Source organism: Glycine soja, chromosome 13 (genome assembly GCF_004193775.1).
Source record: "Glycine soja cultivar W05 chromosome 13, ASM419377v2, whole genome shotgun sequence".
Lineage (NCBI taxonomy): Eukaryota > Viridiplantae > Streptophyta > Magnoliopsida > Fabales > Fabaceae > Glycine > Glycine soja.
Window position 1 is genome coordinate 24,911,672 of NC_041014.1, and position 24,541 is coordinate 24,936,212.

At 32.3% G+C, this 24,541-nt stretch overlaps 2 protein-coding genes across 5 annotated transcripts; both read right to left on the reverse strand.

Annotated features, from left to right (window-relative positions):
* Positions 1-1,807: 1,807 nt before the first annotated feature.
* On the reverse strand, positions 1,808-9,274 carry LOC114382160 (general negative regulator of transcription subunit 4-like). Of its 4 annotated transcripts, XM_028341392.1 has the most exons (15): positions 9,143-9,274; positions 8,166-8,280; positions 7,763-7,890; positions 7,498-7,657; positions 7,244-7,353; positions 6,954-7,037; positions 6,827-6,875; positions 6,646-6,737; positions 6,169-6,301; positions 5,949-6,028; positions 5,621-5,865; positions 4,580-5,539; positions 3,304-3,405; positions 2,293-3,181; positions 1,808-2,051 (listed from the first exon to the last, which is right to left on the reverse strand). In XM_028341392.1, the coding sequence occupies exons 2-14, from the start codon at positions 8,256-8,258 to the stop codon at positions 2,679-2,681; spliced, it is 2,739 nt and encodes a 912-aa protein (XP_028197193.1). In that variant the 5' UTR covers positions 8,259-8,280; positions 9,143-9,274; the 3' UTR covers positions 1,808-2,051; positions 2,293-2,678. The 4 variants fall into 4 exon arrangements, with proteins under 4 accessions (XP_028197193.1, XP_028197191.1, XP_028197192.1 ...); XM_028341390.1 differs by having other exon boundaries at positions 4,580-5,865; XM_028341391.1 differs by having other exon boundaries at positions 1,808-2,082; positions 4,580-5,865.
* A 1,954-nt stretch (positions 9,275-11,228) lies between these two features.
* LOC114380769 (VAMP-like protein YKT61) lies at positions 11,229-16,315 on the reverse strand. Its single transcript, XM_028339811.1, has 6 exons — positions 16,051-16,315; positions 15,706-15,803; positions 13,112-13,216; positions 12,882-12,947; positions 12,067-12,153; positions 11,229-11,559 (listed from the first exon to the last, which is right to left on the reverse strand). The coding sequence occupies exons 1-6, from the start codon at positions 16,241-16,243 to the stop codon at positions 11,509-11,511; spliced, it is 600 nt and encodes a 199-aa protein (XP_028195612.1). The 5' UTR covers positions 16,244-16,315; the 3' UTR covers positions 11,229-11,508.
* Positions 16,316-24,541: the final 8,226 nt, after the last annotated feature.

Consider the following 24,541-nt stretch of genomic DNA (forward strand, 5'->3'; position numbering starts at 1 on the left):
TTGTTCTTTAGTTTGATCGGTTAAGTTTAAAAAGTTAAAAACTTATAATAACACACTATTTTAATAAAAAAAATTTTTTTTAATTGAAATTTATTAAAAATTATAATTTTATAGGTCTCATTTGTTATTTATTGACTTTTTTCACCATTTTATAGTTTTAATAAATTTTAACCAAAGGTAAGATGCTTAAGAAGTACTATGTTGAAGACACACTAATGCTCCTTCAAAACATTTCACTTTGGTCAACGTGAAGTGCAACCATTTGACCAAATTAGTCCTTTGGTTGGTTTAAAACACTAATTTAGTTAACTTGCTACATATGGCAATTTGTCACGTCATCTAAGATTAGCATCATTAATATAAAATTAAAATGTTTTTTTAATCATATTAAGTATATTTATTGACTTTATCGATAATTAATTTTCGTCATAAAATCTAATCACCTTTAATGATTCTCTCTTTCCAAAGACTGCTTAAGGAGACCAAGTCTCATATCAGTTGAACCAACGACTTTTCATAAAATTGAACCATTTAAGTATGTAGGGGTCTTTTTTATCAAAGATTCAAGCAACTATAGTTTTGAATTGGATGCATATCACATTCCACTCGCATGTAACAAATCTAACACAGTAAAATTTATTTTTTTTTGGTATTCTACCTACCAATCTACAACACTTATGCCTTGGACTAGATCAATTACAAACCCTCACAAACTCCCCTAAGCTTGGCCATGAAAATTGTAACTTTCCTGACTCTCTTCGAAAAGCCGCTAAATCACCATCTAGTCTCACATTTTAACACACCACCACATCCCGTCATTCCTCCATTTCCTCTAACTAATCCATCCGTGTCTAACCAAACCCATCCCCAAGGGAAGGGATCAAGCAACCAAAATCTCAGCTTTTTGTTTGGCAGTAATACTGTTCAGTTGAGCAGGTGTTGTATGATTAAGTTTCCAATGTTTGATGGAGGAAACCTCCATCATGCTTATGTTTATTCTGCCAATTCTACAAAAAATAGTTAGGGTTTGCCTAGATATTTGGCCAAGGACGCAAAAAATCCCAAACAATTTCATAATGCAAATTAAATTTAACCCAACTTGATAAATTCTCTGCATAGAGTTCCCATTTTTTCAACTTTAGTAATGTGCATCCATGCCAAAACAGCCAATGGACAATCTCGCGTAACATGTAACATAGTTTCAACAGAAGTATTGGAATGATGACAATACACCTCCCTCAGAGTCCTCATCTAGACTTCCTATTATTCGTTGTTAATCTCCTACACTTTACCTGTCAAACTAAGACTCGGATTTTTTTACAGCAACATCCAATTTCCAAATTTGTTGCCAACCCCCGTTATTCTCCATAACGTGAAAGTTATTAAGAATTTGATAAGCACTAGAAATAGAAAAACATCTCAATTTGTCACCCGATCACAATCATTTGTCTTCAATATGCATTATTATTATCCTAGTTTATTGATTTTAATTAAAATAAATAAGTTTGAAAATGAGTTTTTAGAAAATGCTGTATATACATTTGTGTCCAAAAATCCGAATACATCTTATTTTCCATTATAACATTTTTAATCTCATCTATGTGCATCTGGACTAAATGCTATGAATATCCATTGAAAATTAAATAAAAAAATTAGATGGTCCATCAATCATCCATCAGCTAAAACTGATCCAATCCGTTAAATCTCTTTTAACGTACATGGATGAATTTGAATGTAGTCAAATGTGAATGGATGATAGTTAATAGATCCAAAATGCAATCTACCTCCCCGGAACACGCGAAGAACATTATTAAGAAATTAAAATCTATATTTATATATATTCACACACATAAATGAAGTACATTACCAGTGTATAATTCCAAGTTCGACTTAGTAACAAAATCAGGACAAACTGTTTCGGGGACGAAGAAAACATCAAATATATGGGCTTTTTCACCACTCTAAGCAGGAATTCCCCATTCATTAACGCTTATCATCTTGGCTCTTTGTCAGTTTCTGCAGTTTGATGGCATAAACTAATTGTGACCCAACTGCGGAGATGGAGGAGAACAAGTAATTATCCTAAACCAATCATATAAAAGTCAAGAAATTAAAGTACAGTCAAGCAAATTTCTTTGGGCACATATTTCAGAAAGTAAACTAGGAGAAGCAAAATCTATGATTCTGAGTAAAGATTTTTAGCCCTATATGACTGATCCAGCCTTTCACCTGCAACATATGTTAGCACAAAAACAAATGCATAATATAGTCAAAGCAACCATTTAAACTCACCATAAAATACTCGGAGGCCAAGCCATCTGTAACCCAGAAAAATTGACACCATTTGCCAGTAATGTCTGCCTACCATAATGAAGGAAAACACAGATTCTAGCGCTTGGTAATGAAGCTAAGCACAAGGTGGTTGATACCACTGACCATTTGATAGCAGAATTGTGAATGGAATTCAGAGCATTCAAATTCTAAACTGATTTGAAATGGGTCTCAAGATACTCTTTTACATGACATTACTAGGACATAATTTCAGCCAAATCAAGGAATTTCTGATTTTTGAGACAAGGTTTGGTCCACATGGACTGTCATCTGAGGGCCCATAGTGCATTGAAGAGGAATTCCAGTTGAGACAAAACTGTCACCATCACTGATCTAGTTGCAGGTGCTTAAAACTTGATATTCTCATAACTAGGCATGAAATTACTAAATCCCACTCTCTCGTTATTCATTACTTCAGATATAGACAGGTCACTGAAATTCTTGGCATCATTCCAACTACCCCACTGGTTATTTGATGGAAGAGTATTACTACTGAACTGTTGAGAATGTAATTGTTCATAAATTGACGGACTGTTAGACGGAAATTGATCAAGAAACCTTGAGGAAATTCTATAAGACTCATTTTGGGGGGGAAAGCTATTTCCAACATGATCTGGAAGTCTAAAATTCTGTGTAGGTGTGGATTGTTGCATTAACAGCTTAAGTCTAGGATCATCCTCACCAGGAATAAACTGTGGAAGCGATGTTTGCCTCATGTCAAAAGAAGCATTATTCAGCCTTTCAGTCAATATGCCCTTACCAAAGTTCAATACCGCATGATTGTTAAAATCATCTCCCATGCTGCCAATATTTCCAGTTGGAGAAACATACTGCTGCTGCAAATGTTTCACTGGAAAATAAAATATTTATAAGGAATTTTTCTACAAGTACAAAACTGTAAGCAAGAATGAGAAACACAGCAATAAAAACAAAAAATGGAGTAACTCTAGAACCATAAAGAAAGAGTTATACCAGAAGTATTACTATCCGGTTCTACTCTCCCATTCGAAAACCCTGGAGGTATTCTGCCGGACAATGAAAATCCTGGTGGGCCTGATGAGTGAGTTTTTGACACTGATAAAATCCAAATAATAATGAAGGGGTAAATATCAGCTTGATCAAACTCAGTTCAATAGTAAACAAAATTAACAGCAATAAAGAATATCATGCTAAGAAGCCCTAAATTATTTTCAATTGACAGAGTATGAATGAAATTAACAGAAATAAAGAATGGCATGGAATATATGACCTAAAAATCCTTCCCAATTGATATTTGTTGTATATTATAAAACAAAATTATAGTTAGAGCTGAAGCCTTTGATCGATTAGCATAGTAAATAGGTCCTCAATTGGCAAGTTTAAAAGTGAATTTCTTGAATAACACTTTTTTACTGATTAGGACATTGCTTGATTATAGTCAAAGGCCACATAAACAACATAAATCAAAATCCAACAGAACATACAACATATGTACAGAAATAATAACAAAAAATACAAAAAGCAAACTATGGTCTTGCTAACCAGTGGTTAAGGAATCAATCAATAGAAAGTTTATATTATTGGAGTTGCAATGTAAATCACAAAGGATTGAAGGAGTACATTTATTACACTTCACAATAAAAACTTTCCACTTTTGATTCCTGTACTTTTCAATCCCCAAGGGCACTGGTTAGTATTTTTCAACAAACTATTATAGCAGATTATACTATTATACTTCTAATCAAACACATAACAGAAATCCTAAGAACAACCAATTACATCTTAAACCTACACCAACCTACAACAAACTACATAGGCTAGCCCCAACAGGGATGAGAAGCACTAAATTCATCATCTTAAACCTACACCAACCTACAACAAACTCCAGGGCTACATAATGAGCCAATGAAGAACTAAAAAGAACCATCCACAAAGCAGGACTGTAGAAGTGCTCAAAATACCATGTTTCTCCCACTATCAAAAATAAACAAGATAAAGCAAAAGGGAGAATACAGGAACTTTAAAAAGGCAGAGGATGAACAACCAAGTAATACTAATAGAACAAACAGAATATCACAGTAAATAAGAAGGCCAAACCAGAGAAATAGAAATTAGAACACCAAACATGAAATATATCGGCAAGAATTGTGTATACAGACTCAGATAAGTATAACCAATCATGATAACAACAAAAACCTGAAAGAAATGGACCTCTATCCCCCACACTCACAAAAAGGAGCACTTAATCATGTCATTAATCAGCACTCACAGGAAAAATTAGATGGCACCAAAGACTGACTTCCAACAAGTTTATCTGATGGTACAGAATTGCCAGATGGGAAGACATGTGGGTATTTTCCAGTGAGTGTATCTTTGTTTCCCATTAAAGCACCTGATGAAAAGTTCCCTTCAGGATCCCGTCCAGTAACCGCAAATGATTGCAGCAAATTAGATGCCCCATTCATGAAATCATCCTGTCTTGCAAAGGAAAACCTTGACTGATTTTTGTCTTGGACTTTCCGCAAAATAGGTGCTTTAAAGGGTCTGTACAGTTCATCACTCTCACCCAACAAATTAACTAATGAACCTTCCCATGCATCTAATTCTAAAGACAAAATATCAGATATAATGTTGTTCTCTCCCATGTCTGAAGCAACCATACTATCAACACCTGCACCATTATCTTTACTCTCCCCATATTTAACATGTCCTGTCTCCAAGTGTTCATTAAAAGACTCAGTAGAAGGTTTTCTGAAATGATTCTGGTGACAAATTTGATCTTGCTGAAATGGTTGATGGCTTGAGTGGTTTACATTCTGAGGTAGACAACTAGAATGGAGCCCAGATGATGACGAATAATTGATGCCTTTGCTGAATTTTTGTTGTTTAGAGTCTATGTTTAGTACGTCATCCACAATGATATCTTCCCAAAATGCTGGTGTGGATGAATGTTCTGTTGAATACTCATTATCTTGCTGTAAATGCTGCCCTAGAGAGGAATCGATTGAGTTACGAGTAAAAGGTAATCCGTCTGAATCAGGAGTTAAATACGAATCTTCTAGATGAATATTAATGCTAATAGATGATAACCCTGAACATAAGCCATGAACATCCCCATTTGAATTAATGCCAACTGCAGTATCAATATTGAAATCATGTTGCCTGGAGAGCTCCAGGAAGCCTGTGCTCACAGAAGGTGCTACAGTATCTTGATCATTGTCCATAAAAGCTGCCACATATGTTTCACAGTTAGGCAATACAATGCCAGGAAATTTCTCCAAAGTAACTTCATTGAAAACACTTGACTCACATGTTTTAGAATTTCCACCACTATTATGGTTGTTCGTCTCTGAAGGTACGAAGGCACCATTGGAACACACATCAGAGCTATTTTCAGCTTCCCCTGATTTTCTTATATTAATAGACCTTTCAGTGGAAGCAACTCCGGACACAAGGGCCTGTGGATCATTAGATGCCTCAATCTTTCTATTTGCCAGATTACCAGAACATGATGAACTTGTATCATGTGGAAGATTGCCAGACACACACCTAACCCTAAAAGAATACACCCAAAAAATTCAGCATTCACACTAAGCACAAATTAATGTGAGAAACCCACCAACCAATAAATCAATTACCAAGAGGTCACAGCAGGAAGCACAGTTGAAGTGACAGCCCCAATACCTGAAGCAAATCCTTTAATCTGGTTCTCACATTTCTAGTGAGGATAATAAAAGACATTAATTAGCTCACTGCCTAATAAATAACAAGATATAAGAGTGAACAAATTGAGAATTGAAGTAATATATCACCCTCAACAAACAACGTTCCACAAAAGTCACATGAGCAAAAACTTACATCTAAAGGACTTTGGGACACTAGTTTGGTGGCTGATGACATATGTTTAGGATTATCTACTGGTGGAGGTAAAACATTCCCTGTACGCCGATGCAAATTATTTGTAGCACCAATGATTTGTTGGACTCTACTCCTTTAACATCCAAAAAGCAAAACAACAAAAATATAATCAAAGGCAGTACAACTTCAAGCATAAATAGAAAATAGTGAAATTTGAGAGTAAGATATTTCTGGAAACTAGGGAAAAATCTAAATGATTGAGATATGCATGATGTTTCCTGTCTGGTGTATATGCTTAAACAATCTGTAGGTTTACTATACAAAAACAGAAAGCAATCATCTATTAGCAGAGCCACAGAAGTATAAGCCATAAGACACAGTTAAAAGACAACTAGCTGATGCTTATATACGTGATATATACATAGTAAGTTCAAAAGTTAAAAATGGAGGGATGGGATACATGAGAAACAAGCATACCTAGCAAATGCTAAAACTAGTTCATCTTTGGTAAAGCTATCCTCGTGAGAACCATGATCATGTAGATATAAACAATCTCTATTGCTGCAAGGCTGAATCAGCAAGATATCTTATATAGTAGCACAAAGACATATGTGTAACAAAACATTCATAAACTCAGCTTAAATCTATTATATTTTACCACATTTCTCAACCATGCATGGCAATACTTTGTGGTTCCAAAACAAGCCCTGCAAATGCAAAGACCACCCATCATCCTGTGGCCAATAAGACCTCACCAAAACCCAATCAAAATTGAATATCCTTACCTCAAGGGTCTACCTTCTAATACAAAACAATGCACTGATTGAATACATTGAACTGCTTCAGATTCTTTAGAGTATGTTATATACCTGAAAATAAGAAATTTTAATTCAAGAAATACAACTTTCACATATAAATGATCTCTAACCATAGAAACATGATGACTGAACCAACATTAAAATAGACAGAAAAGAAAATAAAAAAAATGAGAGGAAAATGAGAGAAAGGCTATAATTTTCTTCTACTTGAAACTCAATGCAGGGTGATTGCTTTTGAGACATTCAAAACAACTTACACACAACAGCTGCTGTTTGCAGAATGTTGGATTATGCCATTTGCTGTTCGAGATATTGACACTTTCATAACCTTTCCATACCTGCCAAAGTATTCCCTGCGCTGAAGTAGCTGGTATAATCCAAACAAAAATGTTATTAACCAAGGGAAAAAATTTACAATGAAAAAGATGCAAAAACTTATATGGAGTATGCTTGCCATATTCCATATAGATGCATCTAGCAACAGTTAGAAGCATAACATTGAAGAACTCACTTCTTCATCTGCAAGGTTTAGAGGCAGCCCAATTATGTACACTAGGTTGCGTTGAATGACTCTAACATCACTAAGATGTTTCCTTCCATCCACTGATTTAGGCTTCAAATTCAATTTCTGCATTTTCTTTTTATGCTGTGAATTCATTTCAGCTACCAATCTGTTTAAGCAAGTAAAGCCAATCAGTATTGCCTAGCAATAGTTTAACCATTTAATAATAAAATATTATACAGAAATTAGAAATTCTAAACATGACGAAAACAACCTTTGACAGTTTGCTGCCATTGTCACAATACGTTCTTTGTCATAAGGTGAACGACAGGCAGGACAACGGCTCTCAGTTTCATCCTTCTGTGCCATTTCCATTATGTGATGCCAACACCAGACACAAATCTGTGGAAACAGTAGAGGAAGAGAGAAAATGAACAAATATGATTTATCAGGATGAGCAATATATATGTTCAAACTCACTATTGCCTTTAGTGAAATGCCATACTGTTCAGCTTTAAGCCCAACTTTCCATTTTCACAAAATGGATGATGGATAAAGCACAAATACTGAGCAACGATCAAAACCAGGGTGTTTAACAAAAAATTAAGAAACAAAACTAACAAAAGAAGATTTTCATGACAATATATCCATATGTCGGTAAATAAAGAAGTTTGAACCTCATAACCACATTTGCATGGCTTCAGCTGCTGATCAGTCAGGTCCATATCCTCAGTGCATATGGGACATGATTTTCCTCCTTTGTCAGCCATGATGATTGTCCAGGGAATTCAGCTACACAAAAAATAAAAAATAAATAACCTTCTAAAAGAAAAAAAGTTCTTCTCATTAACAGATATCAATGAGTGCTAGCATGATACTTAGGAGGTCATCAAATTGAACATATGCACAGATTAAGATTTTAAAAACTAATTATCATACAATGAGAGGATTCTCAAGACCACTAAAACAGCATTTCATCAACTCAAAATAATCACCAAACCCATAGTTCATACAGTAAAACCATATAATAAAACATTAGCCTGCTTTGTAATCGCGTGCAAAAAACTCTACTAGATACCACTGCCTTGTTGGGAACAAAACCAAAAATGAACAACACATCCACAATGCACCATTACTAGTGAAGCTCCGCGGTGAGTTCTACTATACGTATTAGCGTTTCGCCACTGACTTGAAACAAGCACTACTGCATTAGTGATTATTCCCTCAATTTCTTCTCTAAACTAAATTCTTACTCCATTCAACGGCAGCAACACGAAACTAATATTTGCATGGAATTTAAACTAATTCCAGCCACTGGTGAAAACAGTGAAGGAGGATAAACCCTAAGTGAAATCCACGCTTCCTTATCCGTTGCTACAACTCGGATAACATTATTTCTACGCAGAAACAACGAGTTAGGCGATAGCACAACAATCATCAAAGAATATTCGTAGGTTAAAATCACGAAAAGCATAAAACACCGATTACATTGTAGTTAATCGATAGGCACGCAGTTCAAAATGCACCTTAATCGGAAAAGCCTAACCCTAGGAGAAGAGAAGAGAAGAGCAAAATGAACACGAAGGAGAAGTAGAGAGAGAATGGAATGGACGGAGAAATGAGGATTAGGGTTTAGGGCGAAGAAAGAACTTACGGTGAGATCGAAGAAGAGGAAGCAGAGACAGAGAAATGAGATTGAGAGAGAGAATGGACGGATAAAGCACGAGAGAAGAGAAAGTGAGGAGTAACTGTAGACGTATTGTTTTGTAGATGGATTCTAAGATGAGAAAAACTACAATAAATTTCCCACCTTGAGAAATAAGTAGGAAAAAAATATGATGCATTAGATGTGTATTCTTTACAATCAACGGTTGAAAAAATGGAGATGATGTAAGTATATATGCATTGGATTTTTTTTAAAAAAAAACATATTTTTTCCTTTTCTTCTCTCTTTCCAAATCTTATCCACAATTATAAATTTTAATCCACAACAACTAGGTTGACTCAGATCCAAAAATAAAAACCTTTGATTCAAACCATACATTTTATTTCAGATCTAGATTCAGCATCTAGATCTCTCCCGACCTCGCACAACATTACACAAACATCTGAGTTCAGAGCAACCTCGTGGTGGTTGTTGACGGTGATGTCGTGCTAGTACAGTCGAAGTAGGTTTGGTTTGGCAATGGTTGTTTCACGACAACATGCGACACATGATGACATCATGGAGGAAGGAGTGCGACAACTCTCTAACAACAATGACGAGGAAGGCATGGTCGAGGAGAGACAGAAGGAATGACTAAAGAAGAGGAAGAGGCTCGAATGGTGGTGGCAACGATAAGGGAAGGGAGAGAGGGGAAATGATTGAGGTCGAGTGGGAGAAGTGGTTGATAGGGTCTAGTGAATGGGAGACAATTTTTTTTTATAAATATTTTGGTGCATGTATCTCATTGTAGTCTCTCCCTTTGTATTTAATATGTAAAGACCCGTATATTGAAGACAACTCACTTTTTTGTTTTTTTCTTCTACATTAATAATTAATTAATTTGCATCATAATTAATGCATTTGTCTTGTTTAAGGTGTAGGTTTATTTATATTTGTCACGCTCAAAATATCCACCTTATGTGCACTTATCATCTCCGACGAAGATTAGTCAAAACTTTCAATGTGATTATTTCGTAACAATATCATGGTCAACAAAAAAAAAATTTGTCACACCAAAAATTGGATTTAATGATGATGCAGTGAAAGTGTAAAACGATTTTATATGATCATTTAATCACAAATCACATTTTGTATGATTGGATATTAGTGTAAAACCATTTTACACTAACAATATATAATCATTTTTCTAAAAAAATTTAGGAATTATAAAATTAGTTTACGAGGTGTAAGTTCTTCTCTTTTTTGTCATGAGTTAAAGATCAGGGATGTTTCCCAACCCACTGGATCAGAGATTGATTTCTTTCACCATACGTGGTTGTTGCTGGTCCAAGAAAATTTTACACAGTGAAAATTGAACACAAATTCTCTTATTAAATAGATCATTCTTACTCATATGAACACAAATTATGCCCTAAAGTATAATTTCTACAATTTATACAACCTTCCATGTAACGTAATATATAACCTGGATGTAGAAATATTAACTACAACTTTTCCTATGATATATGATAAAATATTAACTATAATGTATATACACGGGCACAACTTGGAAGCCGAAATATCCAATCCCGAAGGAATGAAGTTACAAGGGAAAAAACATCTTTAACATAAGTTATAACAAAAAAATAAATGCAAGAAAGGAAATGAAAAGGTAGATAACTGAGGGATTCAACAGTATCAGAATATTAATTATTAATTAATGGAAATAAAAAGCATTCAATAAAAAGTTTTTTTTTACCAATATGCTTTACCCGTTTAATTTTATCAAAAAAGAAAAGAAAAAATCATTTAAGATCCCTTGATCCCTTTGTTTGCTTCGCTAAAGAATGCTTCGTGTCTCACGCTAGAGCATCTCACCTTGCAGCCATTTTAATTCTTACAATCTATTAAAGTAATTTTGTCCTTTGTTGTGATATTTAGTGTCAAGGGTTTCACATCACTAGATTCAACCTCTAATTAATTACCTATGGTATTTTGTTGTTTGGATAAAATGACAAAGTCATACGCAAGAACCACTCCAAGGTCAACAAAATAAATAACACGAATAGAAGGACCATGGTAGATGAGATGAGAGTACATGACAATATGCCAATATCCAACAACAAATTAAACATGGAATGACTCCACCAAAACAATAATATATGCATACAATAAATTATCATAGTAAACATCACAAGGTAAATGGGAATTTGAATTTGTCAACACGGTAAGACAATACATGTATAGGGTATATAACATAATTTTCAACAAGCAAACAATGGAGTGATATAGACATATGAGGCTATTTTCTCCTACCAACAGTCTCCATGTCGGAACAGGATTCAAGACGAGCACGCTGCATACTGAAAGCTTGCTTACAATATGGTACAACACTGATTGGTTTTCTTGGCCTGTTTGTAGAACATCTGTTTCAAACGCCAGCATCAAGATTCTTGTGTCAGTAAAACTAGTGGGCAAATAAAATTCCATTAATGGTTAACAGAAAGTTCTCTTCCGAAAAAGCAACCAAATATGTTATAGCACAATAACCTTACCAGTAATCTATTATTAGCAGCTTAGATTAAAGCACATTCTGAGGTATATAGACTCAAAAACCCAACAGCACAGATGTTTATTGTACAAAACAAAGTCCCAAATTAGCATTGTTAAAATTTTATCACACGTGGTTCATATTAAATCATTTTGCATGATCACCTAAACAAAAGCATAGCTAAAAGTTTTGCAACAAGCAAAGACATTAATCACAAAAAACATTCATCACGCATGCTCAATGATGACCATAATCACACAGACCAAAGCTTTAGTAACAGGAAAAGGAGTAACACATATAATAGATGTCTGACTGTGAGTATATATGCATTGGTATGCTAGTTCCAAATGCAAAGCTGTATAAAGGAGCTGTTTAGGTTTACCTGCGATGCGGCACTCAGATCAGAACTCTTCTCAACTAAACTGTCCAGCTTCTCCCCTCTAGCCAGCACACTATCAATAGTTTTATGCTGTTTATAAACAGAAAGACATCATAAGGTGAAAGAGATCTACACACCAGAAAACTAGAGAACCTAAACAAGCCTATTGTGCAGGAAGAAATGAACAAAGCCCCTCAACCCTCGTAGAATGGACAAGTCAAGACTAGCACATTTAGTGTAACATAAACCAAATAAATGTACATCAATAAGAAACAGCAATAAATCTGGAAAAAAAAAAAAAGAAACTAAGAGCAACAAAATTACTGATGATTGAAGACCTGTGGACAGACATAATGTAAAATCTAGGATATCATACCACAACGCTAGAAAAGGATAAATATGCAATGGTACGTTACATTTGGCTTCATAGGAGTAAAGCTTGACTTGCATGCTGCTGGGATTGTCATCTAAGTGTGTGTTTGAATTGGTGGTGAGTTGAACTAGCCATGATTTTTGGAAGAAACAAATAGTTGCTTTGCTGATGGAACTCACCATGATTTTTTCTATTTGTTGCTTCAAAAAATCCTGGCAAGTTCAACTCACCACTAATCCAAGCACACACTAAAGCTAAATGTATTTTTAAACCAATGCCAACTTCTCAAACAAACATTTAGTTTGAAAAATTAACAGTATATAACCATTATGTTTAAAATTGAACAACTACATGACAGAATGTCTTGAAGAGAAGTAACTTTAGAAGGTAAAAGATGAAGGGAACCCATATACTGTTTTGCAAATATAAAGTATTGCATGCTTACAAGGATGATTTTTGTTTCATCCAACTCTCTCTGAATTTTCATCAACTTGTCAGCCTCTGCAGGATCCTGAAGATTTGACAGGAACAGATAAAGGGGTTTGAGTCATACATAATTGTGTAAAAAGGTTAGCAGAATGTAACACAATTTAGAATATTGAACAATTTTTTCAAACAAAAATCAACAACTCCTCTAACTGAAGCTCATACAACATAAAAGAGGTATTTACATGCCTGGAATTTTGCCAGAGCTTCATTCAAATAGGGCCATGGTTGAGTACTGTCTTCCTGAGCATTTCTCCATGACTCGCCAAAGTTTTTTTGATATTCATCTATTACCTGCATGACAGTGTATTTTGTTACCATCTAATAAAACATTAACATGCATCAGACTAAGCCTATCTGATATAGTAACTTATTCTAATCTGACAAATAATTACTGTCAATTATTTCAATTACTCCCAAGTTTCATAAGACCAAAAGGCAAATAGGTGACTTGCTTACCACAATACTTAACCCTCCTTTGTCTGCCATCAAGCCAATGGAAACTTTCATGAAATCATTCTATAGACATGGAATTCTCACTAAAACAAGGCTCTTGAGCTTACGGAACATAGTTACATAGTACATATTACACAATACTCTGGTACAGGTATGGGCATGAGTAATTGTTATTTTACTGTGTAATAGGTGGTACATGGGGGATATACATAATTGGTATGTTGATATGCACTTCAATATGATAGTAACATTTAAAATTACATTATAATATCATATATTTTCCTAATTCAAAATTTTTAAAATAATAATAATTTTGCGAGTGTTACAAATTGTGAAATACGAATAAATAAAAAATTTAACATTTTTTATTTTATTTGTGTTTTTATTTATTATTATCTTTTTTTCTTTTTCTTTCTGTGGACTATCCGCTTCCCAATCTCAACCTCTATTAATTACAGCCTTCTTTCTTCACTATACACTTACACTAGTTGATATAACCCATCTTGTCAAACTCTCAAGTACCAGGGGGTTTAGCTCAGTTGGTTGAGCAGGATGTGTAAGTTGTTGCAAATCCCTTGCTACCTATCTTTGATTCCTACGATTAAAAAAAAAGACTCTCAAGTTAACTCATAGACTATTTCAAATTTACGATTTTAGGGTAGAGAAAATGAGTTAACCGCCAAACTCTTTCTAAATGAACTCGTTAAACTCGTGTAAACTCATAAAACTTGAGTCAGCGAATCAACAAACCAAGAAGCAAGTCAGTGAGTTTGAAATCAAATGTAATTTTATCCCCTAAATGACCCCACATTGACAGTGTTTTATGTTGCTAATGCATTGTTTTTGAAGCCAACATAAAACACTTTACTAGGGATCAAATGATTTAAATTATAATTAGCTCTTTTTTAAATGTTTTCACTTTAGAAACTTCTATTTTATGATTTTGGGTATGATTTAGTCCTTTATGTAGTTTGATCTTATCAAATATAAATGTACTATCACACTTTGTTATTGTGGTTTGCTGCTTTGCTTTATATGGAGTTGAAATGTAGAATTATTGTTGTGGTAAAGAGTATTATTATATTAATATTTATGTTATTTTTTATATATGTTATTGATGTATCTGATCTGTCATTTGCAAGTCCGATTTGCAGATTGTTCTTGATTTGATTCAGAATGTTTGTAATGATTTACACCCTCATTTTCCCACTAATTAATCTGATTAGAGGGTTTGTTAATCATGATTAGATCATCAGATTTAGACACACATTGCATGATGCAGGGAAGGTAAATCTTGTGCGGACTGGCTTGCCAAATATGGAGCTTCTCATCAAGATCACTTTCTCTCTTGGAGTGTTTTCCCTTCACAGTTATCTCCACTCTTTCTTGCTGATAAGATGGGAATGACTTATGTTAGAGCTAAGTCCCTCTCTTTGTTTTTGTTTGTTTCCTTTTAAATTTCTGATGTATTAAAAAAAATGTTATCTTTTCTATTAGATAAATTCTTATGAGTCTATGAGTTGAGTCTACCAAAACTCCACGAGTTTATGTAGACTCTCGAGTTTGACAACCTTAGATATTACTGATTCTAAGCTATTCTTTAATTAATGACTGATTGACTGCATTTATTTCCTCCCCCACCCCCACATAGACCTCTCCTAGCCTAATATTTCTCACCTCTCTGGTCCTTTCATCTTCCATATTCCTTCTTTGAAGCAAAAATATAGATTATTCAGTTGCAGCTTTTTCGTGAGGAACTGAATCATTACTTTTCACAATGTGGAATGTAAATCTAGGTTGTCAATTTTGGTTAAATGCTCAGGGCACTTCATGACACCATTCCGCAATGTAGGTGTTATTGACAAATATGATGATACCAAGATAGTAAACAATGATAAAATAAGGAAAAGAAAACAAGAAGGGAGCCTCTTCCAAGAGGATCTCCAAAAAATTAAATAGATAAAAAAAAAACTTCGTACCCCATTGCCCAGAGGCTCTTCGCTATGCGAAGGTATGGGGGAGGGATATTGTACGCAGCCTTACCCTTGCATATGCAAAGAGGCTGTTTCCGGATTCGAACCCATGACCAACAAGTCACCAAGGCACAACTTTACCGCTGCAGCAGGGCTCGTCCTCCCAAAAAATTAAATAGATAAAAACACGAAATCCCTTACACAATTATAACATCCTACGCAATACCAGAGGCATAATAGAGTTATTTATTTTATCATGCACCTTCAAACAATATCTTCCTAATTTTCCAAAGCAACGAATAACATGTCTTGAATACGGAAGCAGCAAAATTCCAACAGTGATCTGAGTCTCACCTGGTTGAGAAGAGAAAACGCACTCCGAATCGGGTAATGATCATCCATAAATCCCAACGCGCAAAGACCATTTCTGTTGTATGTGTGCACCTTGTACTCTACAGACAGGAAAGAAATAAACTTACACAGAAACAAACAAGAGATCGAACACTTCAGGAAAACAAAGAAATTACCAGATATTAAAACATATATTATTATTATTTCTCAAATTTCAGACTGATTATGATTTCTATTATTCTCTAGGCGGTGAACAAAAAAAAAAGCGGTACGAAGTCCATCTGGATCAACAAAAACTACATGAAAATAACCCAAATTGCGCAAGAAAGAAACCCTATGAAAAAGAACCTTCGTGTTGTACGGATTGGCGTTGGCCCTGAGGGGTGCGACGGGCGACGGTGCGACCGACGAAGACGATGAACTCCTTGACGCTGGAACGCTGGAAGTAACCGAAGTGGCTGACGTCGGAAGCGTTCGCCAGAATAACGGGATCGGAACCCTCACCTGTGCATTTAAGCACCAACAATGCCGTGATCTTCATCCTTTCTCTCTCTAAAAACTCTCTCTCTCTATAAAATTCTATCTAGCGTTCGTTATTTTGATGTATTCTATAGTGTGGACCCGTAGTTTTAGTGGTTCACTTGTGGAGCCGGAGCATTTTGCATTTACATAAGAATTATTTTTCAAGTGGTTCACGCATGGGCTATCAATTAACTACCGTTAGATTTTGCCATTTGACAAATGGGCGGGCAAGATGAGAGACGGGCAAATGCTGAGGCATATATTTTAGAGTATGTTATTTTTTAAAAGCTTAATTATCCATTTGCTCTATTTCCTCTTTAAACTTATCTCTTTTTCATCTTTATATTTAAGAAGTGGATTTTTTAGTCCTTAAAATTTAATAAATGAATATTTTTATTATTTAAAGTTTACATTTTAATTTTAAAAAATTTATACCTTTAATTTTTTTAGACTTTTTATAAATTAAAATATAAAATTTAGAGACTAAAAAAAATTACTTATTATAAAAACTAAATAAATAATTAAACTTTTTTAAAATAATAATCATTGAATATCACTTTTGTCACACCTTTAAATACAAGTAAACGTCGATTCTGCTCATATTTAGAAAAGATTGTGCGATCGGGTCAGTTCACACATATTTTTTTATTTCTGACCATTGGTTTTTCTTAAAGCCCTAATATGACATAACCATGAGAGTTATTATTGATACCATTAAAATTGTTTGCGGCCTCTGTTAAGAGATTGAGACTTTTTTAAATTAAAAAATATAACGAAATTATAATTTCGTTATATATTTCCATTCCAAATATAACAATGGAATTATAACTTTGTTGTCATATTTTTTGGCATCTCTTTTAATACAACGAAATTACGATTTTATTGAGAATAGTTTTTTTGCAACCAAAAAATCACGATTTTGTTGTGATAAAAATTTATCCACAACTTTCATTGTTGCATTTTTTTAAGAAAAAGAAAAAAATATATTTTGTGTTTTTTAAATGAGTTTTTTTTTTCATCAAACATTGCATTTATTGGTTGAGATGTTTTTTCTGAGACGTAGAACACCACTTTTCCTAAGACGTATTTATTGAACTATCTTTTTTTCCTAATAAAGTATTATCGGTGTTTCTTTGGTTGTTGTATATCCTGGTGTTTGTTTTATAAATCAATTGAAGAGTTGTTATTACTACTAGGCGTGTGTTGTTTAAACAATGAACGGTAAATGTACAGGAGGACATAGTGGCTATCCCTCCTTTGGCGGAATGACATAGAGATGAGAAACCTTCTAAAATCAAGGTAAATAGTTAGGAGTGCAAGCCAAATGACCCCTAGGTAGCACAACATCGCCTAGAGGAATAACATGTTGCTGCCACTCCGCCCATGTTGTATCATAAGCCTGATATGTGAGATGTTGCAATGGATGACACAAGATGCTTTGAATATGACCAAACTGCCTCAGCACACCCTCCAAAAGATAAAGTCACACGTCAGTCTCACATATGATGAAACTAGAGAAAATGGTTTGTTGGAGAAATGCTTAACACCCTTGTGGCGCTCATAAGAACACCATATGACAACATCCATTTGGCTGTGATTGGAAGGGTCTACTTGGTACCTCATGTTGGCTTCCATTTGTTGGCTACTGGGTCATCTAGAGTACCAATCCTAGGCTCAGAATAACCAATAATGGGCAAATGCGCAAATGCCCATGACTATAGAAAATATTGTAAAAAAAATTAATTACTATAATAATACAAATAATCACAACTAAACAATTATTTACTTATCATGATTAACACCATATAACCTCTAACCAGCTTGCTAGTGTTTTAGACCTGAGATTTACTTTTATTAAAAAAATAAATTGATTGCATTAATGATAATTATTATACAATTTTCATAAAATTAAGTTAATAATAATATAATAACAATCATAAATAGAATCCTCTATAGGTGATAAATTAAATAGTACATAATCTAAAATACTGATTCAATTTAATATAAATAAATATAAATAATATAAAAATCATACTTAATAATAATATACTCACTATTTTTATCTTTATATCTAGTAAGTAGGGGTAGTTGTGAAAATATATTTTGGGCGAGTAAATGAAAGAAAAAAGACAATAGGTTTTAATTGGCCATGGATGTTGAAAGGGGGTAAGAATTTAAGATGCAAAAGAATAATTGATAAAAAATGAATGACCGTATAAAAAGGGACTGTTAAAATTAGCAACTTATGTTTCATTTTAATACTCTGTAACGTTAATAAATTTCGAAATAATCTTTATGAGTTTCTGTTTTTCTTATTTAAATAAAAATAGTGATGATTTTATTTTCGTTTTTAATTTTTAAGCAAAATAAAATAGAATTGGCCTCATTTTCGGTTGTAACAACAAACACACGTAGTGTAGTTTCGGTTAAACAAAAACACAACTTGGACTGGCTTGAATGGATCAGGGCCTGGAAGGGATTTGGTCGGTTTATCACTCTTCGACTGCACCATATAATCAACAAGAGAAAAGGTTCAAGAATTGAAAAAGATATATTTTTTTGATCGTGAAGAATTGAAGATATTAGTGAAGGGCAACATTTTGTTTAGATACCTAACGTGATCCAGCTTTTAAAAAGTATACGAGGAAACAAAACCATAATTCAGATAAAAAAAACGCAATTCATACTTTACGAATTTTGACAACTACAAATTAATATATACGGGATAAAACTTGAATTTAGAAAAATAATTATTTTTTCAAATTGATAAATGATTAGTTTTTAAAAATAAATTGAATTAAACGTATACTTAATTGGCAGAAATGAGGATGATTAATGAAGCAACAATTTTTTCTAAATTGGTTTATACATTGTGTTTGTATATTGGCATACTTCTTTTTTTTTAGTACTTCTTAGTATACTTAAATCTTAAGATAGATCCCTTATTTTAAAAATTAATGCTCAATAAAGGCATTCAGGAAATTAAATTGCTTACCTATGTTTCTTATTCCATCCGAAGTTCCAAAGCCAAAGCGAAAAAGGAAGGCAACAAAAAACCCATGATTCTGTCTTCTTTTTGAAAGTTAAAGGCCATGCTCATGCTCTTATCAAATTAGTTTATATATATATATATATATATATATATATATATATATGCAATGAAAGAAAAAGGTTAATTGGTTGGTCGTGCTTTTCAGAAAGGTCATCAATCCAAAACACCAAAGTAACTAAACATGACACAAAGACAAGTGGGGATATGTATCGACAATTTTGTTTAATCCTCCATATCAATCTTCTATGATGCAACCAATCGCGTACGTCACTTTGGTATTCGATTTTCCTAATTATTATTACTATTATTATTATTATTTTAAATTACATTATTGTTTCTTTGTGTAAGAACTAAGAAGTTCTATTTGTTGAAAATACTGTGTAAAGACGGAACACAAATCAATCCTTAATTCCTTGCATTAAAAGTCTCTCCTTTCTCATAAGTTCTAATTATATAATTATTTATAATTAATTTCATTCATGCGAAGCATTTCCGATTAGGTCTCATGCAATTCACTTATTATAAAGAGATTTTTTTTCCTTGACTCTTCAATTCATCCAAAATTCGGTCAAAAGTTAAGCACAAATAATTATTTCTACCATCAATTAAATTTGGATACTATTTAAACAATTTAACTTTAATTTCAGCCCATTAATGACTTATATTTAATTACTTGATTGAGTTCTCATTCACGTTCATTTGTATTATACTACCTAATTAAATTCTTTAAATAACTTGAATTCTTAGTGATTTTTATTTTTGATTGGTATCGAGAGTTCTCGGTGATTAATTACATACGCAACATTTTTTATGACCATTAGGTACAAGCTTATTCTAGAGATCGAAAATGCATATATAGTCTTGTAATTGTGGTATACGTTGTTTGACAATACATGTTATGATTCGTATCGAGAGTTCACGGTGATTAATTACACAACATTTTTTATGACCATTGGGTACAAATTTATTTTAGAGATAAAAAATGCATATATATAGTCTTCTAATTGGGGTATACGTTGCTTGACAATATATGTCATGATTAGTATCGAAAGTTTAGGGTGATTAATTACACACACAACATTTTTTATGACCACTAGGTACCAGCTTATTCTAGAGATCAACAAGGCATAGTCTCCTCGATCAACAACAGTTTTTTGTTGAAGGGTGGGTGGGAATGTGGGATTATATTGTATACCAGCAGCTTTGGGAAGATGGTCCTTATTCCAGGCACACTATGACTTTTCAGTTATCCGACTTTGGGATTTTTTTTTATACGAAAAAATATAAATTATATTAAACCCAAAATGATACAATAATAAACGGGACATATTCCGCAACTAGATAAAAACAAAAATCCCCCTAATAAAACAAGACCTAAATTAAGATGCTAAAATAAATACAACAAGTAAATTTATCTATACATAAAACATTTAATTTTGTTAATAACCTTTATTAAAAAAATTGATAATCTTTAAAAATTTATATTATTAACATTTCGGGATAATAATCAAAGACAAAATATGGAGAAGTTACCTTCGAGATTATCGCAAGGGGATTAAGCTAACATAAGTATAAAAGTCCTAATGATAACCTATGAAAGACAAATTGAAAAACGCATGTACTTGAATAATGCTCAGGACTCTGGTGTTAATTAAGTCTTCATGAACTATACCGGACCAAAATTTATGTTATTTAGTGACAATATGATCACTTTGTGATTAATCTTAACCGCTTACGATTTTGTTTTATATCTAAGATTCATTTTTCCCACTCTTAATGAAAGTTCTCTCACTTGATATATCTTTTGGGTTGCAGAGAAATTATTACGCGAGTCAAGCCTGTATCATAACACATGCTTATGATTTTGACCAATTTTTATGCAACACAATTAAATCTTTTAATTTATGAAAAATAATTAAGTATTATTTTCTATCACATAAACGTATATATAATTAAATCTCACAAGGCGTGGTGTGGTTGTCTCACTCAAACTATCTCTCGTTGTTGTGTACCCGAGCTGTGAGTTAAAAGTTTATATCTTTATTCCATAATGACACAGCGCATGTTATAACACACCGGTGACTGATTACTTCCGTAAAACTCTGGCATATTAATGACGGAGGATATAGTGTTTGTCTATATTATTCTGTTGACACATTTATTTTAAACATTTCAGCTACATTTTTTTATTTTTTTTATTACATCATACATCCAATAGTAATAATAATAAGTATGTTTTTTTATATATTTTTTTTCTCCCAGCATGATGGGTGTTCATGATACATTTTACTACTCTATTTGTATTGTTGAGGTCCTGTACAAGTGAAAAAAGATAATTCATGTTTGAACTTGAAAGATACCTATATATATATAGGTGATTGAGTGTAATTTGTTTTGAAAAATATAATTATTGTTGGAAATTAAAATAAAATATTGTATTGATTTATAATAGTTGAGAATAAAAATATTTAGAAGAAAGATAACACTAAATGAGATTATTTTTTTTGTAATAGTTATAAATGATAATGCAATTTATCCAAAACTAATATATTGTTGATGAGTAGGAAACATGTAAATCTTCTGTTTTTTATTCCTATGAATTTTAAAATAAAAAATATATTGTTGACGATTCATCGAGTCATAATTGAAAATGTGACCATATTCGTGATTGTAATGGTGGTGGCTGCATGGATTATGATGATTTATGACGGCAAAGTAATAATTAATTTGAACTAACATGCTTAACATAGAAGACTAGTAGTAGTTATGTGCTGGCTGGGTGACATGACAACGTTAATTAAAATGGAAAAAAAGTTTTGAGAAATTAAGCCTGGTTTAAGAGACTGGATCATTTTATAATCTGATTCTTTGAAAGCTACAGAAAATAGTTAAACGTGAAGGAAAAGTTGGATACACATGCATGTTGTGCTTTACCTTTGATATTGGTCAGTTCCCAAATGGTTATTGCAATTGATCCAATGTTGCCAAGCTGGGAACCTCTAGTTAGTTCAATTCTGGGACTTTATGGATAGTTGGATACACCTTTAGCATCATCCCTGTAAGTGGATGCGATCCAAATTGCTTTCCCATTGAACCAATTTTTTTAATATATGATCCAAATTAAACACTGTCACGACGCGAGTCACGATACTATTGTATATGAATTTAGAAAGGCTGCATTGATTGAGAAATTTCATAACCCAATTGTAATAAAATACATGCATATATAACAAAGTATAAAGTTTTTCTTTTTCTTTTGAAGAGGAACAGAAGTATAAAGTTATTAAAGTTTAGTTAATTAATTAATTTTAATTAAAACCAACAGTTATGTATTCTTAATTTTAATTAGATGATGAGCTAATTTCATTCTTTGTACATGGGCTTTGGAGATTTACATAATATTTAAAAGATTTTTATTTTTTTTTAAAGTTAACAACACAGATTTTATATTATTTTAATTATTAGATAAAATGTATGTGAATTTTATTAAATAATTTAATTAGTTCACTCTTTATTTAATTAGAATTACATAAAATTTAGCTGATGATAAAAAAATATATTAAAAAGTGACAAATATTGGAGATCGGTCTTTGTTAAGATTTTGGACTATCTCATTTTCCATTTAGTTTGACATTATATTCTTTTCTTCCTCTCGAAACTTTGATATTGTTTAGTGAGTATATATAACTCGCATTTTTTGGAAGTATTCAGAAAAAAAAAACTTTAGATTTCATATGGAAATTATGGGATCTTCAAGCTTTATATATATATATATATATAATGAGATATGTATACACGCCTCATTGCCAATAATAGAAAAAGAGAGAGAAAAACAAAGAGAACAAGAAAAATAATGATGCTCTAGAGATAGGTGTGGAAAATAAATTAAAAATAAAAATAAATGTAAGAAAGAGAATGAGAAATATGACAAGAAAACACAAGAGAAATAAAAATAAATATCTCAAGTATAAAAAATGTAAAAAAAAAAAGGACTGTAAGAAAAATAGTATTTTTTTAGGAGAAGAAAAATAGTATGAAAAAAAATAAAAAGACTTTAGCATGTTTCTAGTCTCTCAAATTCAGAAGTCTATTTTTTTAATCCTGAAAACTAAAAAAGATATATTCTAAATTTGAAGGACAGAAATTTAGACCAATAAAATATAATGCAATTCGATATGCTGTTAACTACTTGAGCTATGATTAATCGTTTGACTATTTAAAAAAACACCAATAATAAATTATTAATTTAAATCAATAGATAATTATACTTGATTAAGTCTTAAGTCTGTACCCAAAAAAAACTTGATTGAGTAGTTAAAAATTAAAATATTGAGAAATTAATTATACAACTATATCTATGTAAACGTGTTAATAAAAACCTTAAAAACAAGTGATTAAATAACTAAATTACTTTTATAATTAACTTATTACACATAGAAAATTAGAAATATGCGTGGATCTGGCCGGAACTTATTTTTTAAATTTTTTTTCTTAAGTTGTTCATTTAATTAAAACATGTAGTGTATAATTTAAAAAATAATCTATGTATTAACAATGTAAAAAACAAAGTTACATTATCATCTAATAACAAGTTATATATCATGTATTGTATAGTTATTGACTTTTATAATAATAATAATAATCTTAAAATCATATTTATATTATTATTATTTTTAATTGGTTGATAATGTAAATTTTTTACACTGACATTATATGAAAGTTAAAATACAGTTAAATGTTTAGATTAATTTTAATACATAACACTATTATTTAATAATATTATCATGTTTTTAATGTTGTAGACTTGTAGTCAAATTAAAAAAGAGTCTGAGATTAAGATAGCTGGTGTGTGGTTGTTGTAGGATCTCTGTCGATTGTGAGATCTATCCAGAAGAAAAAACATTACTTTATTTAAGAATGAGAAAAAAAGACTTATCTGAGTTGCTGAAAATAGTAAAAATGAAAAAACATCATGAATAGTGTAAAAAATGATGAAACATTGTACGTACTCACGTAAGTTACGTTGTTAAAAATGCTCTTAACACTTGAATTAGTCAATTTAAAAATATCTCATTTATTTTATTTGTTTTGTCTTGGGCGTTAGGCCAGTATTAGAAAATTTTGTGAGATATTTTGAAGATAAAAAAACTTAGACAGCATTATTTTAATCGTTTTAAAAATCAAATTTTAACCAAGCCTCTCAATCATAAAATATACTAGTAAATCGAAATTATCTTGATATGAATGAAAAACGTAAAAACATAA

Excerpts from the sequence above, each read along its gene's own strand:
- LOC114382160 (XM_028341390.1), bottom strand. The coding sequence starts at position 8,258 with ATGGCTGACAAAGGAGGAAAATCATGTCCCATATGCACTGAGGATATG. Across the intron at positions 7,658-7,762 it reads ATGGCAGCAAACTGTCAAAG|ATTGGTAGCTGAAATGAATT; the intron begins GTTGTTTTCGTC and ends TTGCTTAAACAG. Across the intron at positions 6,738-6,826 it reads ATGCATGGTTGAGAAATGTG|CCTTGCAGCAATAGAGATTG; the intron begins GTAAAATATAAT and ends TTGCTGATTCAG.
- LOC114380769 (XM_028339811.1), bottom strand. The coding sequence starts at position 16,243 with ATGAAGATCACGGCATTGTTGGTGCTTAAATGCACAGGTGAGGGTTCC. Across the intron at positions 13,217-15,705 it reads CGTTTTCTCTTCTCAACCAG|GTAATAGATGAATATCAAAA; the intron begins GTGAGACTCAGA and ends ACTGTCATGCAG. Across the intron at positions 12,154-12,881 it reads ATGAAACAAAAATCATCCTT|CATAAAACTATTGATAGTGT; the intron begins GTAAGCATGCAA and ends GTTTATAAACAG.